Source organism: Jaculus jaculus, chromosome 2, assembly GCF_020740685.1.
Source record: "Jaculus jaculus isolate mJacJac1 chromosome 2, mJacJac1.mat.Y.cur, whole genome shotgun sequence".
NCBI classification, from domain to species: Eukaryota; Metazoa; Chordata; class Mammalia; order Rodentia; family Dipodidae; genus Jaculus; species Jaculus jaculus.
Window position 1 is genome coordinate 182948746 of NC_059103.1, and position 26969 is coordinate 182975714.

The 26969-nt window shown below is 35.2% G+C and overlaps 1 protein-coding gene across 7 annotated transcripts in view; it reads right to left on the minus strand.

Annotated features, from left to right (window-relative positions):
* Positions 1 to 26969, minus strand: part of Csmd3 (CUB and Sushi multiple domains 3) — a 1124273-nt gene that overhangs the window by 129591 nt on the left and 967713 nt on the right. For all 7 annotated transcript variants that reach the window (XM_045143269.1, XM_045143267.1, XM_045143265.1 and 4 more), the window contains 4 exons: positions 25459 to 25555; positions 23261 to 23365; positions 2250 to 2368; positions 711 to 780 (listed from right to left, as the gene is read on the minus strand). In XM_045143269.1, coding sequence (XP_044999204.1) covers positions 711 to 780; positions 2250 to 2368; positions 23261 to 23365; positions 25459 to 25555 — 391 coding nt within the window. The remainder of the gene's footprint in view (positions 1 to 710; positions 781 to 2249; positions 2369 to 23260; positions 23366 to 25458; positions 25556 to 26969) is intronic.

Genomic DNA, 26969 nt, shown 5'->3' on the forward strand with positions numbered 1-26969 from the left:
TCACAGGGAAGCTCCTTAACTGCAAACCAATCTCTCCAGCCCACCATTCTCTATACTTTTTAGCACCAACATGTAAATACTACAATAGCAATTCCAAAAATAAGGAGTATAAATGGTGGGTATCAATCCATTCAGAAACAGAAATAACTTAGAGCAAAAAAAAAAAAAAAAAAAAAAGTCCATACTTTGATAGGTACCTTTGCTTTTTGGATACACTGAGTGTCTTGGCTGTGTTACTATGGAGGTCAACTCGTGAGTTGTGTTGCTCCCTTAAGTCACCTTCAGTTTCTTTTTCTACTCTGGAGGAGTAGGGAACACTAGGATATTTACTTATATATCAGAAGTATTGGTATTACTATCACATCATATTGACAACAAGCCACAGGAATGAAATATATATATATTTCATTCCTGTGGCTTGTTGTCAATATGATATATATATATTCTATTATATAAAAATATTCTATTACATATATATATATATATATATATATATATATATATACACTCTATTGACATCTACATTTCTGTTATCCACAGATATTGAAGAGTGAAAACCTGCAAAGTTTAAAAATTGTATTTTGAACACTATGTTTCCACATAGCATTTTTAGCCACCCCTCAAAAAAAGTCAAAGGTTGAATATCTTTCACTGACGGTGTATTTAAAACTTAATGAGGCTTCTAAATTATATATAGTATTTAAACTTACCCAAACAAATAGGGATTGGGTAATTCCATCTTCTCACAGGTCCAGGCATACAGGTGATATGGGAATGACCCTATATAAATAAGACAATGCATTCTAATACACTCTAATAAATATATCATACAGAATGATTAAAGCAAAACTAAGCATATACATATACATTGTCAGTTTCACATGTAGGCATTTTAATATAGCTTCAGATCAGAAAAGTAATTATATATACTTGTTCTAAAATATAACAATGTAAAATAAACTGCAGTATCCTCATAGAAAGAAAAATACCTCACATCACAAGAGAATTGTGGTTTAATATTTTCTTATCAAAAGATATTCTAATATTTTATTATCATTATTGTACAACAAAGACAATGACCACGTTCACTGTGGCTTTTAATAAACAGCTATAAGATTCAAGGGGCCAGACGTGGTGGAGCATGCCTTTAATCCCAGCACTCGGGAGGCAGAGGTAGGAGAATCACCATGAATTCGAGGCCACCCTGAGGCTCCATAGTGTTCCAGGTCAGCCTGGGCTAGAGTGAGACCCTACCTTGAAAAAAAAAGGAAGTAAGATTCAAAGAGAGATCCTTTAAGGAATTATAAATTTCTTTTGTAAAAATATTTTAAAAGTATAAAGTATACTTAAAGTACTTTTATTGGATTCTAAAAGTAATAATTTGTGATACAATCTTAAAAGCACTATGAATTTTAATATTTTTACTATTTTATTATTTAGAGAAAACAGATAAAGAGAGAATGGGAGCACCAGGGACTTTCAGCTGTTGTGAACAAACTCCAGACACATGTGACCCCTTGTGCACATGTGTGAAATTGCATGCTTGTGTCACTATGTGTCTAGTTATGTGGGATCTGGAGATTCAAAGATACATTCTTAGGCCTTGCAGGCAAGTGCTTTAACCACTAATCAATCTTTCCAGCCTTAAAATATTATTTTTTAAAAATTATTTTCCTTGTGAAAATGATTTATATAATATGTGAAATCTTTCCTTTATTTTTTTAAAACTAAATTCTTAATACACCAAATTGTGAGTGGACTCTAATGAGAACCTATCAACTTTAGACACTCACAAAAAAGTTCTTTCAAAATACAAGCAATTATACAAAAGATCAGGATATATGTTATGAGTCCAAAACTTTAGCAAGACAATTTTCTAGTAGATCTATGCTAATTAGGGGAATTCTTATGGAAGTTTCATTAAATGCTATTATTCTTCTTTTATTTTGAAATTCTAAACATACAAGATGTCATCTGTCATAATCTTATCAGAATAGAAACAAAATATTTCTATAGAAAAAATATTTTTTCTCTGAATCATTCCAAACAGAATTAATTTAGTTCATGTTAGCAATTACACTTATCCATATATCTTACTCATGTATTGAGCTTTTTTCCCCAACCCATGGCTACATAAAGTATCTAAGAATCAAACCTAATGTAAAGCCTGGGGATTGTCAATCACTGGCCTGTGAAAATATTCAGAAAGGACAATGGAAACCAAAAGTAAGGTTTTCAAACTGGCTTACCTGAAGAGAATAGCCTTGGTCACACTGGAAAGACACCACATCACCAACCATGTATCTGTCTCCAACTTTAATTCCACTGCTAGGAGTTTGTGGCTCAGGACAAGAATCCAAACCGATTGCTAGGAATGTTTAATGACAATAATCTAAGTGAATATTAAATGGTGAATAACATAGCTATATACATTAAGTTGGCAAAACTGAATATCGATATACATGTTATATGGGACATTGGGAACTTACTATTTAGATGATTTAACTGCCGTGTACCTTGGGATTACATTAGATAAATATACATCTTGAACTTTTAGTAGTACTGTGATTTTATCTAAATTCTTTTTAAAAATCCAGGCAAAAATGCCTCCCACTTGAAAATAAAAATAAAGCTTCCTAAAAGATATTTAAAAAAAATTTAAAACATGCCTCTAAATGCAAAGGAAAAATAATCTTTCATAGTAATCAAATGAATTAAAGCCATTCAAAGTGGTATAAACTACAAGTCTCAGATATTTAGGTGCTCAGGGCAAGTACAGGGAACATAGACTCATTTCAAAACTAAATTACTTACTAAATAATAATAAACAAAGGCAAATATAAGATTTTTTTTAAATTGTTGTTTTATTTTTATTTGAGAGCGACAGATGGAGAGAGAAAGGCACAGACAGAGAGAGAGATATTCAGAATGGGCGTGCCAGGGCCTCCAGCCACTGCAAACGAACTCCAGATGTGTGCGCCCCCTTGTGCATCTGGCTAACGTGTGTCCTGGGGAATCGAGCCTCGAACCGGGGTCCTTAGGCTTCACAGGCAAGTGCTTAACTGCTAAGCCATCTCTCCAGCCCAAATATAAGATTTTTAATAGCTCAGACCCTAAGTTCTATGATGAACAAAAGGAAAAGAAGGAAAAGAAAATCAGTAAAAAGCTATTTACTATTTTGTCCCTATTATCTGCTTTTTTTTTTTTCATAAAGAAAGTTCTTTTAGGGCTGGAGAGATGGCTTAGCGGTTAAGCGCTTGCCTGTGAAGCCTAAGAACTCTGGTTCGAGGCTCGGTTCCCCAGGTCCCTGTTAGCCAGATGCACAAGGGGGCGCACGCGTCTGGAGTTCGTTTGCAGAGGCTGGAAGCCCTGGCGAGTCCATTCTCTCTCTCTCCCTCTATCTGTCTTTCTCTCTGTGTCTGTCGCTCTCAAATAAATAAATAAATATTTTTTTTTTAAAAAGAAAGTTCTTTTAAATATATGAAGTAGGGCTGGACAGATGGCTTAGGGTTAAGGCATTTGCTGGCAAAGCCAAAGGACCTTGGTTCGATTCCCCAGGACCCACATAAGCCAGATCCATAAGGGGGCACATGTGTCTGAAGTTTGTTTGCAGTGGTTGGAGATCTCGGTGTACCCATTCACTCTCTCCCCCTCTCTGTCTCTTTCTCTCTCTCTCTCTCTCAAATAAATAATTAATAATAATGCAATTTTTTTTTAATTTTTATTTATTTATTTATTTGAAAGCGACAGACACAGAGAGAAAGACAGGTAGAGGGAGAGAGAGAGAATGGGCGCGCCAGGGCTTCCAGCCTCTGCAAACGAACTCCAGACGCGAGCGCCCCCTTGTGCATCTGGCTAACGTGGGACCTGGGGAACCGAGCCTCAAACCGGGGTCCTTAGGCTTCACAGGCAAGTGCTTAACCGCTACGCCATCTCTCCAGCCCAATGCAATATTTTTTTAAAAAATTAAAAAAGCCTTTAAAATAAAAATAGTGTATAAAGTATATTTTGATGTACTTATTAGTTTATATAGATTTAAACAATATAAAAGTAAGAAGGATTTGTACTTATTGCTTATCATGATGTACAAAGAAATAGTTTTATTGTAACATTTTCACACGTGTATCACTTCACTTTGGTCTTTGGCCTCTCGTTACCCTGCACTACTTCCCCTTCTCTATGCTGATGTTGGCTCTTCCTCGTAAGTAGTAGCACCCTTTCTGCTTTCCTGACACATGTGTCACAGCAGCCTCTCTTGTCCTCACTACGTTCTTCTGCAACGCTACAGTCAGAAAGAACAAAAACATGTCTCTGAGACTTAAAAGCCTCACATAAAATTTTACGTCAGATTATTATTGAAAAGTAGATAATGATATCACTCAAAAACTTCCATTTTAATAAGGAATGCTTCAATATATAAGAATAAAAACATAGTCAATGCAAAAATTTTTCCTAAAATGAGTCAATGCAGTAGCAAATTTTTTATTTTTGTTAAAATATTTTTAAAACATGTGATTTACTAAATTCATTTTTAATATTTTCATTTATTTGCAAGTAGAGAAAGAAAATGAATCAGTGAATGGGTTTGTCAGAACCTCATTACACTCCAAATGGACTCTAGATGCAAGCATGACTTTGGGTATCTGGCTTTACATGAGTGCTGGGAACCAAACCTGGGCTGTCAGGCTTTGCAAGCAAGCATCTTTAACCACTTGAGCCATCCCACCAGCCCCAATTCATTTCTTCATAATGCTCATATGAAGCCGCCTTAATGCATAAATAATTTAAAGGAGGTTAAAATAGCTTAAAATTTTTGATGCATAAATCCTTTAAAAGAGGTCACCACTCAAAAATCATTGTATTACACATGCATTTCTTTAACTAAAGCATGATGCTTCCTCATGTCGTTCTTCATAGTGTGGTCACATTACTTACTCTTGATAAATAGTCATATAGACACACCCTCTATATTTCCTAGTAATAACTGCCCAAAACTTATCTTCACTGTTGAATGGAAGCTACAAAGGGCTGTTTAAAGTACAGTGTCTTGAAGGACAGTCAACAAATGTACATATGAAATAGTAAAGTGAGAACAGGGAGGAAGAATCTTGCCTGAATTATTTCTTAATAAATGTGTCTACTATCTAATAATGCAAACATGTGGTAGGATGTATTGTTACATTTCAGGCCAAAAAATAACAGAAAAATGGTAGCTCAATGCAGCTATTGTTAGATTAGAAAGGAAGGGACTAAGGAAAAGTAGGAAGGTGGTCACTTGGTAGTCCTGACCAGTAAATTTATTGCTCTTCAACATTAAGGTCATCCTTGTAGTCATTCTTCCTGAGAGCATCAAATTCTGTGCACATTCATTTCTCTTCTTTTCCATCAAGTTCCCTCTCAAGGCCACATATTCAGAAAGCTATCACTGTCTGGCCATAATGACTTCCTTCTCCGGAGTGCGATAAGTAAACAATGAACCAGTAAAGAGGCAGAAAACCGAGGACATTGTTTTTATGCAAAGCTTTTAGAAACTGTACAGGAACATCAGGGAATGCTTTCTTTCAAAGGCGGTGTAACTTAGCCGGGTGTGGTGGCGCATGCCTTTAATCCCAGCACTCGTGTGTGTGTGTGTGTGTGTGTGTGTGTGTGTGTGTGTGTGTGTGTGTATTATAAATGATATAATTGCAATTTTTAAGTTAACATTTTTATACAATTATATTTACAGAGAAAAATTATCCAAAGGAAAATACCAAATCATGGTCCTTTTGATCTTTGCTGTGAGATTACTGGTGGTCAGTGTGGTCTTTCTTTTGTATTTCTGTATTTCCATAATTTCTAAAGTTGCATTCACTATTTTCACAAATATATGAAAAATATTATCAATTGGGTAAATTATTCCCTCAGAGAATTTTGAAAAAAAAATTGCATGTTTTTTTTCCTACTATTCTGTAACATACTGAATTGAACTATGTAATCTACTGAACATGACTATTCAGGAACAGAGTAAATAAATTAAGGAATTAAGTAATGTCCTCCAAAGTATATATACTCATTCATTAAGCAAACAGCACTGGTAGTGTGCTCAGAATTATGACACATGATAGAAATGAAAACATTAATTAGCTACAAAATTAACTGTTTTCAAGAAACTGTTGGTTGAATAGAGGAGAGGAGACTGGGGAAAACATGTTTAAAGCCTTGGGAAACAAACACAGGGAAACCTCTGAATAAATTATGGTTCTCTAATGAGTAACTCAAATGACTGCTGACATTTTGTATATATATATATATGTGTGTGTGTGTGTGTGTGTGTGTGTGATATGTATCTAATATAGTAATATATTATATTACATTTTACTATATAATATATATTAATTCTTCATGAGCATGTAATACTCCTATAGAGAAAATACATGAATTGAATATAGATCTATTAGTGTTTCTTTTTTATTTTTAGAAAAATGTTAGCTTTTTTATCCCTATAATACATGATAGTGTTGCAAGGAATGCAAAAGAAATAGAGGTGAAACAAGAAACCGACAATGGACCATTGGTAGCAGTCTCATCTTAACATGGCATTTACATAGTCCTCTAAGAACTGTGAAGATATACATACAGTAACAATTTAAACTGCTTCAGGATTTTGACTGGCTTAAAATGAGAAGCTTCTATATTCATGTTACTGGCTGTCCTACAAGAATATCCAAAGACCAGTAGCAGTAATACTTATCCAATGTTATTAGAAACATTTATGAAGACAAACATGCCATATTTCTAAAATTCAGAAACAGAGAAAAAGTGTGTTATCCACCACAGGAGATGAGAAGGTAAGAAGATGATCAGGAAGCAAATTTTGATCCAAAGAAAGAGAAGGGACTATAGAGATGGCTTAGCACTTAAGGCACTTGTCTGCGAAGCCTAAGGTCACAGGTTCAATTTTCCAGCACCCACGTAAACCAGATACACAAGGTGGCACATGTGTCTGGAGTTCACTTTTGCAGTGACTAGATGCCCTGGCATGACAATTCTCATTCTCTCTGTCTGTCTCTCTCCTTCTCTCTCTGCTTGCAAATGAGTGAATGAATGAATGAATAAATAAATAAATAAGAAATAAGAAAGAGAAGATAATGATTAATCTTTAAAGGTCTTATAAGCCTAAGTAGAAAAAATTATTTTATTAAGGATGAATTATCCTTATTGCATGGAATGCATTCAGAGTGAATGGCTACTGACATTAGGGATGACAGATACAGATAATGCAATGTGGGCAGGAAGCACGTCCACATGTAATACTTTATGAGATGTTGATGTGCACAAGCTAGTGACAAGAAAATTAGTGTAAGTAAAATATAATTAATCTTAAAGCCCACACTTTTCTAAAATAATCAATTATGTGAGTCACCCAAGGGAAAAGATCATTTTAGTGATTACAAATGTCAGCTCTTTGAGACAAAATGCATTATTTGTTACACATAATTGCTTGAAGACAGAAAACAATGAAATAACAGTGATGAGTCATAATGTTAACTATTTATGATGTAGGACCACAAGGAAATTTGTCTGAATATTCATTGTTTTGTGATTATTTTGATGCTTTTAAGTATCAAACATAACCCTATTCATATTGCTAGATGGGATGGGCTAATTAAAATATCTTCAAATCACCTGAGCTTTCCCAAAATTTACTGCAAAATTACTAGTGGTAGATATCTTGTATGATCTCATGTGGAAAGGACAGAGAATTCCACTCATTATGTGATGTGTCCATATGTACCTCCTTGAGATGATATTCTAATAAATCTTATTGTTCATTAAAGGGCCAGATAAGTTTTGCTATTGTTGTATTTAGTTCTACCCTTTAAAACATTCATATGTTTTAAATTCAAAACAGGATATGGCTCATTGTTTTATAGATACAAGGTCCCTCTAGGCTTTTCTTTTTAATTAGTACTATTTTAATGTATGCTTTAGCAAGTTTAAAGAAATGAAACAAAAATGGTATATGAAAAATAATCAGGTCCCAATATTCTATGTAAATATAAGTGAAAGAACACTTAAACATAAAAAAAAATCATTAGAGAAGCCATTGGTGTAGTTGATGACACCCCTGACCTAAGAATATTTTCTTTGCAACACACATGACTATATAAGAAGTACTAGAACCAGGAGCACATTTTCTAAAAAAAAAAAAAAACAACCTAAAGTCAGGAAGCAAAACTGTAAATTTGAGAGTTTTTAGATCAGTGAACAGAAAATTTTATTACCAGTCATAAGAGAGAACTTTGTATATTACCTAAGCACTTCTACATCTATTTATATGAATGTGTAACAAAAACAACTTTTCCAAAATCAAAGGATGGAGTCCCTTAGAATCAACTCATGAAAACCTATGTCAGAAAATACTAAAATACAAAGCATGAACCTGGAACCAGCAAATTAATGGCTCTCTACCAAGTGGAGGAAACATTAACCTCCAAACTCTAGTTTGTAGTAACTTTTCTGAGTTGGGCTAGTATGCCTTCTTTCATTCTTCCTGCCTCCTTCCTTTGAAATACACATCTCACTTTATACAGCAAACAAAATTGGCCCATTGTCTCAAATTTTCCACTATTATTAACTCCTCTTTTTATGCATGTGTGTATATGACTGTGCATGTGTTTATTCATGTATATGCAGGTGCACTGGCACGTGTATGCATGTGTGTGGAGTCCAGAAGACAATCTTACCTGCCACACTTGGTATCACAGTCTACCCCCCTTAAGACAGGATCTCTTATTGGCTTAGAACTTGCCCATTAGGCTCAACTAACTGGCCAATGAGTCCCAGGGATACCACCATCCCCAACACTTCATGTGGAGACAGGAAGTGAAGCTCAAGTCATCTTCAGCAAGTGCTTTATCTTGCAAGCCATTTTATCAACCCATTAGCTGCCAGTTTATACGTTAGCTGTTTAGACTCTTTTGAAATAAAGAAAGTAGAAAACATCAAATTTTCATAAAAATATGATTAAAATAAATTTGAGAAATGTGTATTTGTTATTTTACATTTTTGATTGTGATTTATAAAAATTCCCTGATTCTACTTGTCTAATGGCTATAACATTTAAAACATGACTTCCAAATTTGTTATAAATATTACAGTGCACAGACATGCCATGTGTTGACATTACAAACTGTCTCTGACATTCTCAAATTGTTCATAATCTCTTTACATCTAAGTTTTACTCTATAAGAAAATGGTTCCTAGATTTTACTATGAGGTTTGATAACTGTTTTTCATAGTTAAATAAAAGTGATTTTTTTTGCCTTGGTTTATTTCAATCAAAACCTAAGAGCTGAGCCAGGCAAGGCATGGTGGCACATGCCTTTAATCCCAGCACTTGAGAGGCAGTGGTAGGAGGATCACTGTGAGTTTGAGGCCACCCAGAGACACAGTGAATTCCAGGTCAGCCTGGACTACAGTGAAATCCTACCTCAAAACACTAAAAACAAAACAAAAAAATCCTAAGAGCTAACAATTGAAGAAAAAAATCCAAGCAATCATAAATGTAGGTCTCCAATGGAGATTAGATAGATAGATAGATAGATAGATAGATGATAGATAGATAGATAGATAGATAGATAGATAGATAGATAGATACAGAGAGAGAAAGAGCAATATTTTATAATGTAGAAACTAGAATATATGACCAGAATTGAAACAAACATTTTTTCCCTTAATCTCTCACCCCAATATCTAATTAGACATAAATATTTTCTATTTACTTCCCTAATGACTCCCCTGTCACCATTTCTTTACAGAACTACAACTGTCTATTGAGTTTCTCTCTTAACATTGCTGTCTCCCACTCCCCACTCCTTCCCTTGGAGTCTTCTCTCAATGCCACACATTTTCTACTTTCCTCAAAAGAAATGGGCAATTCAAAATTTTAATGCTCACATTACCCTCCAAGTTGAAACTTCCATGAGTCTCTTCCTATATTGGAAAGAACGTGACACACACCTAATTACATCTTCTAGCACTTAAGGGACTCTTCCTACTTTTTAGGTTGACCCCATCATCAACAAGGAAAACATTTTTAAGGTTTACTACATATTTAACTGCAATAACCTTATGTGAAGATAATCTCATTTGAAATAATCCTTCAATTTAGAATTCTAGAGTTTAAGAGAGGAAATTGGCTATTTTAGGAAATCTTTGGAACTTTCTGTCTTTTTTTTTTTAATCAATTAGTTTTGTATTTAGTGAATACATTCAAGTTGGTACCATTGTTAGGAGAATCTGCTTCTCTTTTTCAGATAGACGTAGATCCTAAGGAGAGAACCACCCCATCATACCTCAAAAGGGCCCCAAGCTGAAACTAAGAATAATTGGCCAAACAAGCAAGGGTGCTGTTTACTTGATGAAGCAGGTAAAAGCACAAGGACACAGAGAAAAATCAACTCCTACCAAGTATGATATCCAGAGACACAGAGGCTCCCAAGACCTCATCACTGAAGCAGACCATAAATGAACCCAGCATGGCTCAAGGAAAATTTGCAGAAGAGGGGGTGGAAAGAATGTCAGAGCCACACGTTGGGTCCTGATATGATAGGAGTCATTTCCTCCTACCCATAAGTGAGGGCTAACTCCACAATGCATGACCCAAGGAGGGGCCAGGGGGAGGGGTTAGGATATTTAACTTTCTGTCTTACAGTCTATTAATAGGCAATGCCAAGACACAAACCTGGGGCTAATACCAGAGTAAGTGCTCCTATATCCACTTACATTCAGATAAATACTTTCAAATGCCATGCTATATTCACATCTACTGTTTGATGTTTTTTTTTTTTTTTTTTCTACCCCAAAGTCTGTGGCCTTTTCTTAGTTTTTCTGGACACCATCACCAGGACCTAAAGATTACCATCTTTGTGCAGCACCTAAATTGTATAGCCTACCCTAATACTTTAATTGCTGAGAATCTAATATTGGGAACTAAAAGAACTATAAGAACTTAGGTAAATCACAGAAAAAACTAATATATTCCTGGGGTGAATCTTGTTTTGTGACATTTTTAAAGGATTTCAGCCAATTATAAGGGAAAATTATCTGATAAGTGCTCAATTACATAAATATACCAATTATTCTTACAAAATTTTATATAATCATTAGTTGGCATGACATTACTCTCAATTAATTTGAAGATACTTGAAGGTTACATCCTTTGCAAATGTCTTGCTAGCATTTGCACCTATCGAGTGTCACCAGAACTAAGTAGGTTCTCAACAAATATTTTACCAATTGGTAAGGATATAATTCTTTTATTTGGGAAGCAGTGAGGACACTGGAAATTATGGAGGAAGGCTATGATGACTTGAGAACACTTGTTCTTCAGTGACATAAACAAAGGTACACTTACTTACGAGTGGAAAATTTCCAGCCCTGTGTTTTATTCTGTAAACTTGAGTTTTCCTATTTGAAAATAGTGTTAAAAACAAAAGCTGTCTTATTGTTAGGAAAGTTAAAAAGATTTCTGTATGTGTGTTTGTGGGTGCATGGCACAAGAGACCAAAGGCAGTGTCCCATAAATGCTAGGCAAATGGTTGACCCTCACTTGTACCCTTAGCCTCAGAAGATTATTTGTTCATTGGCTCGATTTTATGAGGTATGTCTCACTGGGAAGCCCCAGCTGGGCTCAAACTCCTGATCATCATGTTGTGATGCAGATGTTGGAGGTGTGTGCCACATGTCAAATTCACAACTGTTGGGGAAATTAAAATAAAAGTATGTCTATGAAATGTTTAGTGCGGTGCTTGTCACACACTACACTGGAAAATGTCAGCTTTTTCTCATTGTAATGTGACAATATGATCTCTGTTATGCGAGCACAACTATTTGATGAAGGTGTTATGTAGTTCTGAAGAACCTGAGCAGTCACTAAAATGCTAGCAGGTAATCATGCTTTGGTACAAATACCTGCTTACAATGTGAAAGCATTGCATTTTTAAGGACATCAAGGACAGATAAGTGTATGTGGGCCCCAAATCTTATTTATGAAACAAATACAATAGTCATCTTTTCCTTTAGAATATTACAAGGAGGGATGGAGAGATGGCTTAGTGGTTAAGTGCTTGCCTGTGAAGCCTGAGGACCCCAGTTGAAGACTCGATTCCCCAGGACCCACGTTAGCCAGATGCACAAGGGGGCGCACGCGTCTGGAGTTCGTTTGCAGTGGCTGGAGGCCCTGGAGCGCCCATTCTCTCTCCCTCTCTCTCTCTGCCTCTTTCTCTGTCTGTCACTCTCAAATAAATAAATAAAAATATTTTAAAAAAAGAATATTACAAGGAAAATTCGTGGAAACAGTTGACCTACATACATATAGAGATTTCCTTTAAAAATGTAAAGTCGCTGGTGCTATGGCGATGGCTCAGAGGTTAAGGCCACCTTCCCTGAAGCCTGCCAACACAGGTGTGACCCTCTCCTGCTCCCACATAAACACTACACAAAATGGTGCACACATCTATAGCCCAAGCATGCCAAAAACAACAGGAAGTGTAGCAAGGAAAACGCAAACTCGTGGGCAGTCCAGCTAGACGGGGGCTCAAGGCAGTAGCACAGCAATGGATCAAGATGGAGCGGGAAGATGGACACCTTGAGGCTGTCCTCTGACTTCCCCACAGCACTGCGGCACACCACCCACACTCACTCACACAGAAACAAGGTGTGTATATATGAGTTTGAGTTCCTACATAGAAAACAAATTTATATATGTATTCTTAAAGGAATTGGTATGTTTCTGAAAAGAAGTAATTTCCTAAGTATAATATTTCTTCTTTAATAAGAAATAGACCAAAACCTAATGGAAACAAGATTTACTGATATATATATATATATATATGGGAACTGTGTTAGAGTAGCTAAGCCACAGTCCATAACTACACAAAACAATATGATGTCTTAGGTAAACATGGGCAATTTTTAAGTTTTTTTTTTTTGAATTATTTATTTGAGAGAGAAAGAGGCAGATATAGAGAGAGATAGAGAAAGGGAGAATGGGCACCAGGGTCCTTAGCCACTGCAAATGAATTCCAGATGCATGTGCCACCTTGTACATCAAGCTTTACATGGGTTCTGGAAAACTGAACCTTGGTCTTTTGACTTTGCAGGCAAACATATTAACTTCTATGCTATCTCTCCAGCCCATGGCATTTTTTATAACATTCTCAGCAAATATTTGTTGAGGATGGAAAAAAGCATAATGTGTTATGGAAATAGCAATGTGCAACATACTGCTGTATATAGTACAATATTCAAAAAGAGAGAAATTCTGGACACAAAAAGGCATTACCAGAACATTAAAAATTGCAAAACATGATAGCACCTTGTAAACAAGCATTTCATTCCTCTAAGTAAATCCTCCAAAAGATTCCAAATATCAGTTAAAGTCCTTCACAAGGGTTTATGAGAGCCCATTCACCTTCCAGCACTTGCGTACTTCCTACTTCCATGGCTTCCTTGTTCTTCACAAGTCTTTATACCATCCTTCTCCCTGTCTTCCACCCTCACATTGTGGGTCCCTCATTACCATCTAATTTTCTGTGACATAGTACTTCGATTTTCTGAAATTTTGTGTGGACTATTTATACACACACACACACACACACATATGATATAAATATCTTTATCATCTGTTTTGAATCTCCAAGTATTCACTAAATATTTTCTGAGTAAATACATGTATCAGCATGTAGAGGTCTGAAAAGGAAGTAATATCAAGATTACCAGAGGGAAGACATCATTCTGGGCAGCACTGACCAGATCAATGAGGTTAACTTTGAGTGTAGGAAACATCAATCAAGAATTTTAAGGCTAGTTTAAGGATAGTTCAGTCTGCAGGAGCTTGCCTTTCAAGCATGAGGTCCTGAGCCAACCCATATACCTGCATTAAAATAGTAAAGTGTACCCCTGACAACAACAACAAAAATAATCAGAATTCTTTTCATGCTGTGTATGGCGGTACACACATTTAATCCTAGAATTCCAGCACTCTGGAGGCATAGGAGCATCGCTGTGAGTTCAACATCAGCAAGACACTACAGAGTGGAGCTGGAGAGATGGTTTAGTGATTAAGGGCTTAACTGTGAAGCCTAAAGACCCTGGTTCAAGGCTCAATTCCCCAGGACCCATGTTAGCCAGATGCACAAGGGGGCGCAAGTATCTGGAGTTCCTTTGTAGTGGTTGGAGGCCCTGGCACGCCCATTCTCTCTCTTTCTCTCTGCCTCTTTCTCTTACTTTCTGTCACTCTCAAATAAATAAATAAAAATAAACCAAAAAATAAAAAAAGAAACTACAGATCAGGTCAACCTGGGCTAGAAAAAAACAAAAAAAAAAAAATTAAAATAGTTGTGTGCTGTGCATATTTTTAATCTCATTGTTGATGAGTCCTTGAGGCTTGCTTGCCATCCAGGGTAAACTAATTAGATCAAGTTCCAGCCAGTAAAATGCAGGCTCAAAATGAAACAAAACAACAATCAAATAAATGGCAATGGCTCTTGAGTCTGTCCTCTGCCACATCCCCTGCACTCCAGTTCATGCGTATGCATACCAACACTTACACACACACACACACAATATTTTTAGCTAAAAAAGGTAAGAAAGGTTGTTTAGCATGTTACAATCAGAGAATAAATGGAGAAAAAAGAATACAGTGCAAAGACATAAAATGTCTAAGAAGCAATCACTTCATTTAAGTAGAAGATGACAAATTACCTGTGAGAAAAATTACACAAGAAATAATCATCGGAGTAGGAAAGCTAAAAAATGCTGCCTTTATTTAGTAGCTATCAGGAAGGTGGTTGTAGGAAATTAGTATTGTACAGAAATTAATAATACCTAGTATGGAAAAGATAGGCTAATTAAAGGAGGATAGGGTTTGCCTGACATGAATGTTTACTGTAATAATGGTCACATTTCAAAGTCAAAATGCCATTATCTTACACACAAGGAAGTAAAGACCATTATAAAATAAAATTAAAAAAAACTAGCTTATTTGCGAGCAATTGTTTTCTAAAAGCAAATTAGTATGCCTACTCTATGTGGAAATGTTATCGTTTTTTTCTTGAAAATCTCATCAGTGAACAGGAAAGTCAGATGGGTTAAAGCCTCACTTTCTGGGAGGAATGTCAGCCAAACTCCTGTTTCCCAAGACAGAACACCTGCTTAAATCTCTTAAGTGTTTTCTTAAATCTCTACTATTTAAAACATCTCTTTACGAATGTAGTAAAAGTCTGCTTTCTTGGATGAAAAAAAATACTATATTTTTAATGGAAAACCTCAAAGTCGTCTTCATCTGTTACTGGTATTCATAGAGTTATGTGATTCACATTTCCCTATTGTGATTCCTCCTTATGTTACCCTGTGGGCAGAATTTTTATTTCAGAGATTGTCACAAATAAAATGCCAAGATATGTAGTGAAATAGGCAGCTACTCCACAAAAAGAATTTAACGTAACTACCTTGCCAACACACAAACATCACCCAGACACAATGCCCATAAGCATAATGTTTTATTTAAGTATCTAAACTTAGTTACTAAAAAAAAAGTCTGTGAGTAGAAATGTAAATTATTACAACCATTATGGAAAACCGTATGGACATTTTCAAAAAATAGAAATAGAACTAACATATGATCAAGCAATTCCACTACTGTGTATACACCCAAAGGCAAGGAAAACCATGACAAAGATATCTCAAAACCACAGAAATACAACTTGAATGAGACAAGCATGAAATCAAATCTAGGGATCAGATAAGGAAGATGCATCCTCTATACACAAGAGAACATTATATAGTCATTAAAATGTCATTTACACCCTGTCATCTGTGGCTATATAGATGAAACAGGGGATATTATGGTAAGCAAAAGAAGCCATGCACAGGAAGACAAATAATGTATGTTTTCACCTCTATGTGGAAGTTAAAAGAATTGATCAGTAGAGAGAGAGAAAGTAGAAGAGCAGTTATCAGAGGCTGGGAAGAGTGGGGTGGAGAGATTGAAAGATGATTTATAGCTACAGAAGCTCTGTTCAGTAGGAAGAGTAACTTATAACACTCTGTATGTAGCACAGTTGGGTAATGGTGATTGACGGCATTTAATTGCATATTTCAAAGTTGCTACTAAAAAAGCTTTTGCATGTTTCCAACAAAGGAATGGTAAAACTTTACTGTACTGGATATACCACTAATACTGATTTAAATGTTGCATAGAGTACACATGTATTGTAAATATCACATTGTTTCCCATAAATATATCCCATGATTATGTACTAATCAGAAATAATGTTTCCTTTTACTATTTCAATTAATAATTTCAAGGACTTCTGAGTTAATGTGGAAATTTTCTGAAACTTCTATGTCTCCTTAACACAGTGTGCTTCAACAAGTGAAATGGCTCCTTAATTACCAGAAAAATAGACATTTTTCAACTAACAAAATACTTCTTGTTACAGGGCTGGAGAGATGGCCTAGTGATTAAGGTACTTGCCAGCAAAGGCAAAGGACTCAGCTTCAATTCTACAGTATCCACGTAAAGCCATATGCACAAAGTGGCTCATACATCTAGAGTCTGTTTGCAGTGACTGGAGACCCTGGTGCACCCATTCTATCTATCTGCCTTCTCTTTCTATCTCTCTCTGCTTGAAAATAAATAAATAAAATTTTAAAAAATCCTTCTTTTTGAAATCTGGCATAAATTCAGATGTTAGCCCATCAACAAAATGAACCTTAACTTGGGTAGAGAATGTATTTTCTAGATTCTCTGAAATAGTATCCTTGGGTATGCACTGAGGAAGCAGTCAACCTTTCCCATCTCCCTGCTGTACACTGCTCCAAACCTCAGCTACTCTATGCACGACCCAATCTACGAAACATATTGTTAACTGCATGAGAGTCAGTCATTAATGAAGCAGTCAGAAATGCTTTCATAGATACTATGTTTGTATTTAAAAATAAGAGCAGAGTTTAGTAGAATTTCTATTCTATGAAATTGCACCATATCTTTAAATTTTCTTATTTGACTTCTCACAATTCTCTAGAAATTAAGATGAGTAGTTTACAACTGTGTGCTGAAGAAAATTTTGATTAGTAAATAGAAGTGAAGCACAGAGACCGTTTAATTAATTACATAAAACACATTAAGCATCATGGGTACTAATTTCACTACTATCAACTAACAATATAATTTTCTCTTTTTCTGTCTCCTTTAATTTGTCCTCTGTACTATTTAACTCCATTTTTCCATGGCCCATAATTTCCCTTTCCAATACAGGGCTCCATGCCTTTTCATTTCTCTATTTAGAGTTCTAATTTTAACTTAATCACTGACTTTGAGTTAAAACAACATGTGTAATTGCTAATCATTATTATTGACTTGACAAGACCTAGAATCACATAGGAGACAACTCTCTGAACACATCCATGAGGGAGTCCATATAATAATTTAGATAAGGGAAAAAGACGTGCTGTAATTATGAGAAGCAGTACTCCATAGACTGGGGTCCAGAACTCAGTAAAAAGGAAAAAGTTTGCTGAAGATGAGCATTCAGGATTTTGTATTTGCCATGATGGTCATTGACTGCTTTGACCTGACTGTTCTTTCTGTGACCCATTCCTTTGTGCATGAATATGTAATCTCTGTCATTATATATTGAAAATATATAACTTATTTATTAATTCTATTTATATAGGGGCTCTGACTGATTTAATTGATTTCAGTTTCAGAAGAGTTTCTGGACTTTGGATTTTTGAATAGTGTTGGTACTGTTAAATAGTATGAGGATTTTTGGAGTTAATGAATGAATAGTGCATTATTCCAGGCCATAGGGACAAGGGTTAAAGGGCAATTGCTTAAAAGTAATATGTTTGGATGTCAAATAAACAAAAGGGTAGGCTTGTGATAGTTAATATCTATTTTCAACTTTCTTGGATCTAGAATCACCTAGGAGATAAGTCTCTGGGTATATCTGTGAGACAGTTCCTGGCATTCTGGACTGGATAAAAAGGAGAAAGATAATTGAGCATACTCTCTTTTCTCTCTGTATGTTGAATTTGTCAGCTGCTTTATTCTTTTTTCACCTTAATGAACTGTATGCTCAGGAATTTTCAAGTGAAATCAACCCTTCTCCCTTAAGTTTCTTCTTGTTAAATATTTTGTCAGAGCAACAAGACAGGTAACTGATACTTTATGTAACTAGAGTATGCTTATCTGACAATATCATGAAATGTGCTATGCATTCATGGATTCATTTAATTCACACAAAAGGAAAGAGGTCATTATCTCCTGGAGAAGTGATGGGTACATAAAATTCTCATTGATTAGTCTTTTTAGACTTTTAGATTCCAGCATTAGCTGATACTTAAGATAACATTACTTTTAGAATTTTGTTCAATTAAAAGGTGCATTTAGCCAATGCTCTAATGTAATATTTAAGTTATTTAATTATTTATGTGTATGTGTGAGAGAGAGGGAGGCAGATACAGAGAGAGAAAGAGACAGAGAGAGAGAGAGAGAGAGAGAGAGAGAGAGAGAGAGAGAGAGAGAGAAAGAATGGATGTGTCAGGGCCTCTAGCCATTGCAAACAAACTCCAGAAGCATGTGCCACCTTGTATATCTGGCTTTACATGGGTAATAGGGAATTGAACCCAGATCCTTAGGCTTTGCTGCCTAGTGGCCTTAACAACTGAGACATCCCTTCAGCCCACCATTAAGGTTTATCAATATAATGTTTAAAATATTAGCTAATGGTCTCCTAGTAGGTTGTCATTTGGTAATTTCTGAATAAATATTTAACTCTGTTCTAGCTCTTTTTGAACAGTGTTGGTACTGTTAAACAATATGAGGACTTTTGGAGTTAATGAATTAATTTTGCATTATTCCAGGCCATAGGGACCTTTTTTGTCTGCTCGATGAAGAAAAATCTAATGATTCTTATTGGAGGTCATACTGAATGCAAAGTATCCCTTTGAAAATATTTACCATAAATCATGTGAACTCCACTAAATATATATACATATATATACTTGGAGTCGGATTATTTTAAGTTTCTATGCATAAGTCACATGGCTACATTATTTGTTCCTATGTTCACTCATAACCACTGGTAAATTCTCTCACATTTTGGAGATTAGTTCAGAAAATTAATGTAGAAAATGTTGATATTCCTTGATTTCTTATTTTGTAAATATAACTATTATTTGTCACATAATTGGATAAATAATCACAAATATAGGGCAAAAATATTTCATGTTAAAAAGTTTTCACTCAGCTGGGAAAGAGATTTATCTGACTCATCTTCAAATTCCCCACAGCTGTAATCAGTGTTCTTCACATGGCTAAGCACTAAATATTAATTTCTAGATTAAAGATCATAATTTGAAATGCTGAAGTTGCATCAAATATCTGTTTTCTGTCAAAGATGTCAATACTGAAGATTGAAATTTAAAGTAACTAGTCAATATTTTCCCTTAAGGATAGTCACACTCTCAGTTTGCTTAGAGCCCAGTTACCATTCATTGGCTAGCATGTAGCCCAATGTAATTTATTTATTGAAAATAACTAAAATCCTCTACCAAGGTAAAATGTATAAAACATTCCAGTCAATGCTAATGGTTTTATAGTATTTATATTATACAAATAAAGGACCTATTTTGCATTCACTAATACACTTTTAAGAATTCTATCAAAGTCTCTGAATAAAGTTTCCTCAAATTACTTGTGATTATAACTTCATGGTCTGTATTATGAAAAGCAATGAACACATATGCTAAATTTGCTCCTCATGTGCTACTGTGAAATGAGAGTTCTGATATGTCATTTTGTACCTTTCAGTGGGAGCTACATTGACCTGAGCACCCTGCTTCTTCTTGTTCCCTCAAAGCTTATGTGGCAGGCCTGCAGAAATAGCTGCATGTTCTCCTCATGTGCCATATTCATAGCTCCATCTGAACATGAAGTTTGTTCTACTGAAAATATCATCCCCTTCTGCTTATTTTTTCCAGCCTTGGTACAAGTGTAACCTCCTGTTAAAAATACTCCTGAACTTCCTACATGTAGCTGAGTACTTGGTCCTTTTGTGCCTTCTTCTATCAACATCTGTTACTGCAGGAATCCCAATGTACTACTTAATATTTCTGTTTCTTCTACTAGACTTCTGTTTCTTCAAAGCAGATACTGTGACATGTTAACTGTCACACAGCCTGTTTACTGCACACTGCCCAACCTATAGAAGTTGTTTTGAATATTTCCCAGTTGAATAAATTTCTTCTTTTTTACATTTTATTTTTTGTTTGTTTGTTTGTTTTGTTTTTGTTTTATGAGGTAGGGTGTCACTCTAGCCCAGGCTGACCTGGAATTCACTATGGAGTCTCAGGGTGGCCTCGAACTCATGGCGATCCTCCTACCTCTGCCTCCCTAGTGCTGGGATTAAAGGCGTTAATTAATTTAATTAAAGAATTAAAGAGTAACAGGTTTGTCCAGCTATGGACTGGAATCTCCAAAACTGTGAGCCATAGAATTATTCACTCCTTTAAACTGCTTGTCCCTAGTACTTTTGAGAGTAATGGAAAGCAAACCACATAACTAGTTGATTATATGCCTATTGTTACAATCTATTTTCTCTTACCCTAGGGATTTTGTTCTATCAGAATTCCAAGCATAAATCATGGTATTTCAGAGTTGGACTGAATGCCTATGAATGGAAATAACACATTTTGACCTTTAAAATTGAGGTCAAAATTACACAATGTGTAAACTCTACCATAAATATGAGCATTAGTATAAGCATGCTAATGTTAGTAATATGTATCAATATGTATTTATTTTCTACATCTATGTGTCATGTCCATTATGTTCATTTACTTAGTCCAATAAATTTTGAATGCTTAGTATGTTTTAGTGCTGTAATCAATATGTGAGATAGTGGAATTCTAAAGGAAAGGGTCATATGATCTGGCCATTCTTACCTTCATGGAGTTTACAAATTAAGAGTAGAGCAAGTAACCCCATCCTTTTCCATTTAAGACACTTCACTATGTTTAGGGTATGGTTGTTTTTTTTTTTTTGTTGTTGTTGTTTGTTTGTTTGAAAACAACAAAATATCTCATATGTACATGTTAAAGAAGGGGTCTATTTTTTTCTGTATTTAGAAGCTTTGCAGATAGTTGTATGAATAAATTTTCTGTACATCAACAAAATCACTTATTCTAATTCAACTTCAAGCTTACTACAAAGTTAGTAAGGTTGAAATATGCCCTCTAGGATCATTTCAGCATTTGTTGTCCAAGTGTTGGGCTGATTATGCAGTTTGTAGAACCTTTGGGATGTGGGGTCTAGATAGAGGAAGTAGTTGACTGGGAGGTGGGCCTTCAAGGTTAGACCCACCTCTTGTTCTGAGCTAGTTCTGATTTTCTGACTTCTTGTATATTGCTGCATTAGAAACCCTGGCCACATACTTTCACCACCATGAACTCTCCCATGTCTTCTCCACCATGATGGACTGAAACTCTTCTATGAAAATGTGCCAAAGTAAATGTGTCCAACCTTCAGCTGTTGTTGTCAGGTGTTTTGCCATATTCATAAGAAAATGACTAATATAATGTCTACTTCTGTTTTTCCTAGTTTGAAAATTTTTGTCATACAAGAGGGAGCATAACAATTTGATACTACAGTAATAAATAATGACCAAAATTAGCTTGGCAACAATAATGAAAATATACTAGAAATATTAAAATGGTATAAAAAACTGACTTGTAAATAAATAGAAAATCTAAACAGACCAATCCCTAGAAAAATCAAACCAGTCATCAAAATCCTCCTGGCCAAAAAAAAAAATAAATAAATAAAAAGTCCAAGAACGGATGGCTTCATATGTAAACTTCCACATAATACTCAATCTCATTCAAAAAAAAATAGAAGAGGAAGAAATACTTCCAAATTCACTTATTGAAGTCAGCATTGTATGATAATAACAAAGCTAAGTTCGTCATAGTAGAAATGAAAATTAGCATATAATTCAAGTTACATGGGGTGAATTACTTATAGAGAATTGATCTACACTTTTAAAATTCCCGTTAATTCTATATTGCACACATAAATTCATTAACATGTAGTACTCATAGTATTTGTTCTCATCACAACAAAAATAATACCTTTGGGCTGGAGAAATGGCTTGGCCATTAAGGCACTTGTGGGCAAAACCAAGAGAATCTGGTTCAATCCCCAGTACCCACACAAAGGTGGTGCATGCATCTGGAGTTTGCAGTGGCTGGAGGCCATGGCACACCCATTGTTTCTCTCTCTATCTGCCTTTCTCTCTCTCTTTCTGTCTCATAAATAACACCTGGTAAGATACCTTTTTCTTGTTTTTTTTTTTTTTTTTTTTGAGGGTCTCACTCTCACTCAGGCTGAGCTAGATTTCACTATGTAGTCTCAGGGTGGCCTTGAACTCAGTGATCCTCCTACCTCTGCCTCCCGAGTGCTAACATTAAAGACATACACCACCATGCCCAGCCACAATATACTTTTTAAAAATAATACTTTTATATAAATTCTGGTAGAAATATTCTATATTCTATATGTAGAAATATTGCTATATTCTATATGTTATACAGCCTTGTCTCTATATGTGTATACAGATATACTATGTCATAGAACTATGAACATTTTTTATATTCACAAGAGTATTTTTAATGTATTTTTTTAAATTTAGTTATTTGAGAGAGAGAAAGACACAAGCAGAAAGGTGGGGGAGAGAATGGGCATGCCAGGGCCTCCAGCCACTGCAAATGAACTCCAGACACATACGTCACCTTGGACATCTGGCTAACATGGGTTCTGGCGAATTGAACCTAGGTCCTTTGGCTTTTCAGTCATAGGCCTTAACCACTAAGCCATTTCTCCAGCCTTCACAAGAATACTTTTAGGGCTGGATAGATGGCTTAGTGGTTAAGCGCTTGCCTGTGAAGCCTAAGGACCCCAGTTCGAGGCTCGGTTCCCCAGGTCCCACGTTAGCCAGATGCACAAGGGGGCGCACCCGTCTGGAGTTCGTTTGCAGAGGCTGGAAGCCCTGGCGCGCCCATTCTCTCTCTCTCCCTCTATCTGTCTTTCTCTCTGTGTCTGTCGCTCGCAAATAAATAAATAAATAAATAAATTTTTTTAAAAAAGAATACTTTTAATAAACACAAGTGTGTTCTTAACTTTCTTGGTTAATAACATATCTTATTTTACCTGTGTATTCAAGATGAAAACCTGCAGCAGAGACACTGATGTCTGATTGAAAATTTAAATATAAATTATTAGATGTACTATTCAATAGATGAGGTATCGTTGTTCCTGAAATGAGAATTGAGAAGGCAGGTCAATGATTACATAATAAAATCAATCATAATACTAAATGAGCTGGTAATCAAAAATTGCATTGCCACTAAAATTTTGAATTAGCAAAGATGTTAAGTTTTTAACAAAAGATATTTCTCTAATTTACCCTGTTTCATTTCATTGTTCATAACTGTGTTCAAGGAGATTGACCTTCCAGATGACTTTAGGTAATTCACTAAGATTAGCAAGAATAGAAAGTGATGATCAAAGTTGGCAGTAAATTTACATCACCTAGAATATTTGAATTTCAGAGATTTCTTTATACCATGCATGAACTATTATTATTATAAAATGTTATAAAATTGGCAGGAATCTTTTTACACATAATAACTTAAGATTTTGTATGTGTTCAGAGCATATATTTATAGAGTCCCTTTATTAATCAACTATGTGTTTCTATACAGGTATCTGGATGTTTCTTATACTCTGGCAGTACAGCTTATAGTTAGCTTTAAAAGAATGTCCTAGTTTTGAGCTAATGTGAACCTGTCTCAGCAACTGGACTCTAATGTCATTCTGAATGTCTGAGGAAACCAGTCTTATTTCATTAAGTTATTGGGTTGGAAAATGTAAAACATCTTCCTGAACAACTCACTTCTTATTTAATACAAAATTCCTTAGACTTCAATTCAAGCACTTTCAAATAAGTACCTTAAAAGTAACTGTTCTGCTTTCCAATAGCTAATAAGCATAATTACTAGTTGTTGCATATAACACGAGAGTAGTGAGCAGTTCATGCTTGTATCTTGCAAGTTTGTGGACCTTACTCTAGTTATCTGTAGTAGAACAGGAAGAATTCCTCACAAGGTAGGATTTTTGTATTGTTTTGCTTTGCTTCCTACCTCCCTCTGTGTTTGTGAATGTCCTTATGACAACTACTGAAGCCAGATGTAAACAACTCTAGAGGTCACTGCCCCTGCCTGAAGTCTCTTAGAGGACCTTCATGATTAAGAGCTCTGTCTCGAGTCACTCCAGCTGAGTACCAATCTCATTCCAGCAACAGTTGCACAACCTCAGGCAACTTAATCTCACTAAACTTCAATCACTCCCAGGACTGCTGGGAAGATCAAATGAGGGAATGTAGGAGAACCTCACACGGAGCTACCTTATGGGGATAAACAGCTGCTATCCTTTTAATCACTTTCTTCATCGTATTACTTATTATTAAGAACCTTATATTTACTCTGTCATAAATAAAACAGCACTCAAAATTTTATGAGATTTTATTTCCACGTGAATTTCTACCTAACACACTCTGTGTTTAAGGCAAATCCCTTATGCTCCACATATTCTCTTTTCTGCTTATTAGTGTTTCTGAATAGTTTATCAGGTTCCATTTAAATGTCTCTTAAATGTTTAAAAGCACTCATATTCATTTTAAAAATACATTATCTGAAATAGTTAAGTTCATAGTTTAGGCAAACATAATTATATTTCTAGAGTTTGAAAAGCATGATTATGAAAAAATAAGTCAAACTTGTGGCTTCAACTTCCTTGTGAAGGGCAAAAGTGTGAGGCTATTCTATACATTACCTTTAAAACCTTAAGAGATCTCACAAGATTTTCCATCTTGCATAACAAAGAAAATTATTGTGTATTTTGTATTTTTCCTTTCTGGTAATATTTTATAGGTAGATATTAGTTTTATAAAATTTAATTCCTTTCAAAGAAATGACTTTATATTTCCTTATTCTCACTTTCTACTATTTTGTGGCAGTCTTTATTATAATGATTGCAAAAGATTCTACTCAATTAATATACTATGATTATTAAGCACAACATTCCTGAGCTATAAAGCATAAAAATAATGCAATTTACCAAAAATCATCAACAATATATAAATATAGTATTAAGTCTATAAGGTTGTAAACAGAAATGTTATTACCTTTAAGACTTTAAAACATTTTGTGGTTTGTTTCATAGTGAATGGTTCCTTCTAAGCACAATTAAACCAGTTTAATCATGAATTAGTTTAGGGGAAATCTTTAAAATATTTTTGTGTATAGTCCTAAACATGTCTGCATTTTAAATTCAGATTTCATTATTACCTGAATAACTTCCAAGCCTCGGTGCATTGTTGTCTCCCCCGTCATAAAAATCCAGAGAATCCCAGTTGTGTTCTGTAGCAAAACTAACAACTTGCACCTGTGAAATTATAATTCCTCATGAGAAGGAACATTTCTAACCAGATCAATGCACTCCCATCTGGCACTTTCTACACAAGAGAGATCCCAATACCTGGGCCATGTCATGGTATCCCTGCATAGAGGAATTAGCAGAACTAATATTTGTCATTATTGTACTGGCCTCCTGAACTGACTTTTGTAAGAAAAACCTGTGGAGTACTTAGCCAGGCTTATCCTGGTTATAGTATAGAGAGTGTGTGATACAGTTTTATATCTTTTTGTTAAATACCTTGAATTAATGTGCTAAAGTTACCAATTTATGTTCCAAACAATCTGGGCAACTTACTAACCTACAGTATTAGATTCTCTTGTCAGTGAGTGAGTCATATTTTATGAGAAAGACTGTATCATACACATTTCCTGGATTTTTCTTCTAAACTCCAATACTTGCATAAAAACTGCCAAATTTTCTTCTTCCTTTAATTTTGCAACCTTATTGTCAGTGTCAATAGTCAGCTAAAGACATTATGTGATAACAGAATTTGATTTACTACAATCTATTTTGTAATAGATTTTGTTATGAAAGGAGGCATAGTAATGAAATGGCATTGAAGGTGCCTCGGGTTGAGAAGGAAAATGCTAGGGTACAACTCTCTGATTTCTATGAAATCTATTTAAAGAAAGGGACATGTGCTGCTATGATACACCTCGCTGGGCACAGCCTGATCTCTACAAGAACCCCTAGGACCCTCACAACTGTGATGCTATTTGGTTCTTTGCTTATTAACCATTTCTTAGCTTTAAATGAGAACAAAGAATCATTTTATTAAAATACACTCACTTCAGTTAGCTCAATTATGTATGTTTAGTCACTCATCACTACATAATGATAACAATTAGGCTCACTAAACATTTCTTACCAGTAGAAAGGTCTATCATCATTCTTCCATTCAAGTTAATATTGGCACTGCTTTCCCAAGGGTGAGTGCCACATGGCAATAGATATCCTGCCTGCATGTTTGGCATTAGACTGAATGGCAAGGTTCCAGAAGCATACCAGAAGTGAAGCTGTATGATTGTAATATAACCATCACTTCATTAAATAATTCTCTATGCCTGCCTCATGGCTGAATTTTACTTTCTTCAGCTCAGGAAAGAGAAGATTGTATTCTGTTAAAAATATTTATAAAGATTCATCCAGGAGTTGACATTTGGTCTAAGCTTAAGATAGTGAGAGGTTTCCACTGAATTAAATTACTGAATGCATAAAAATGTAGATGAGTCAACACATGAGCTGGATTTAGTGAACCATCATTAATCCAATTTAGACACAGTGGACCATATTTACATGAGAGGAGTTATGATTGCAAAGTTAGAAAAAAAAATTAAAACAATGGAGCTTAAGGATAAACACAAGAACCAACCAGCAGAAC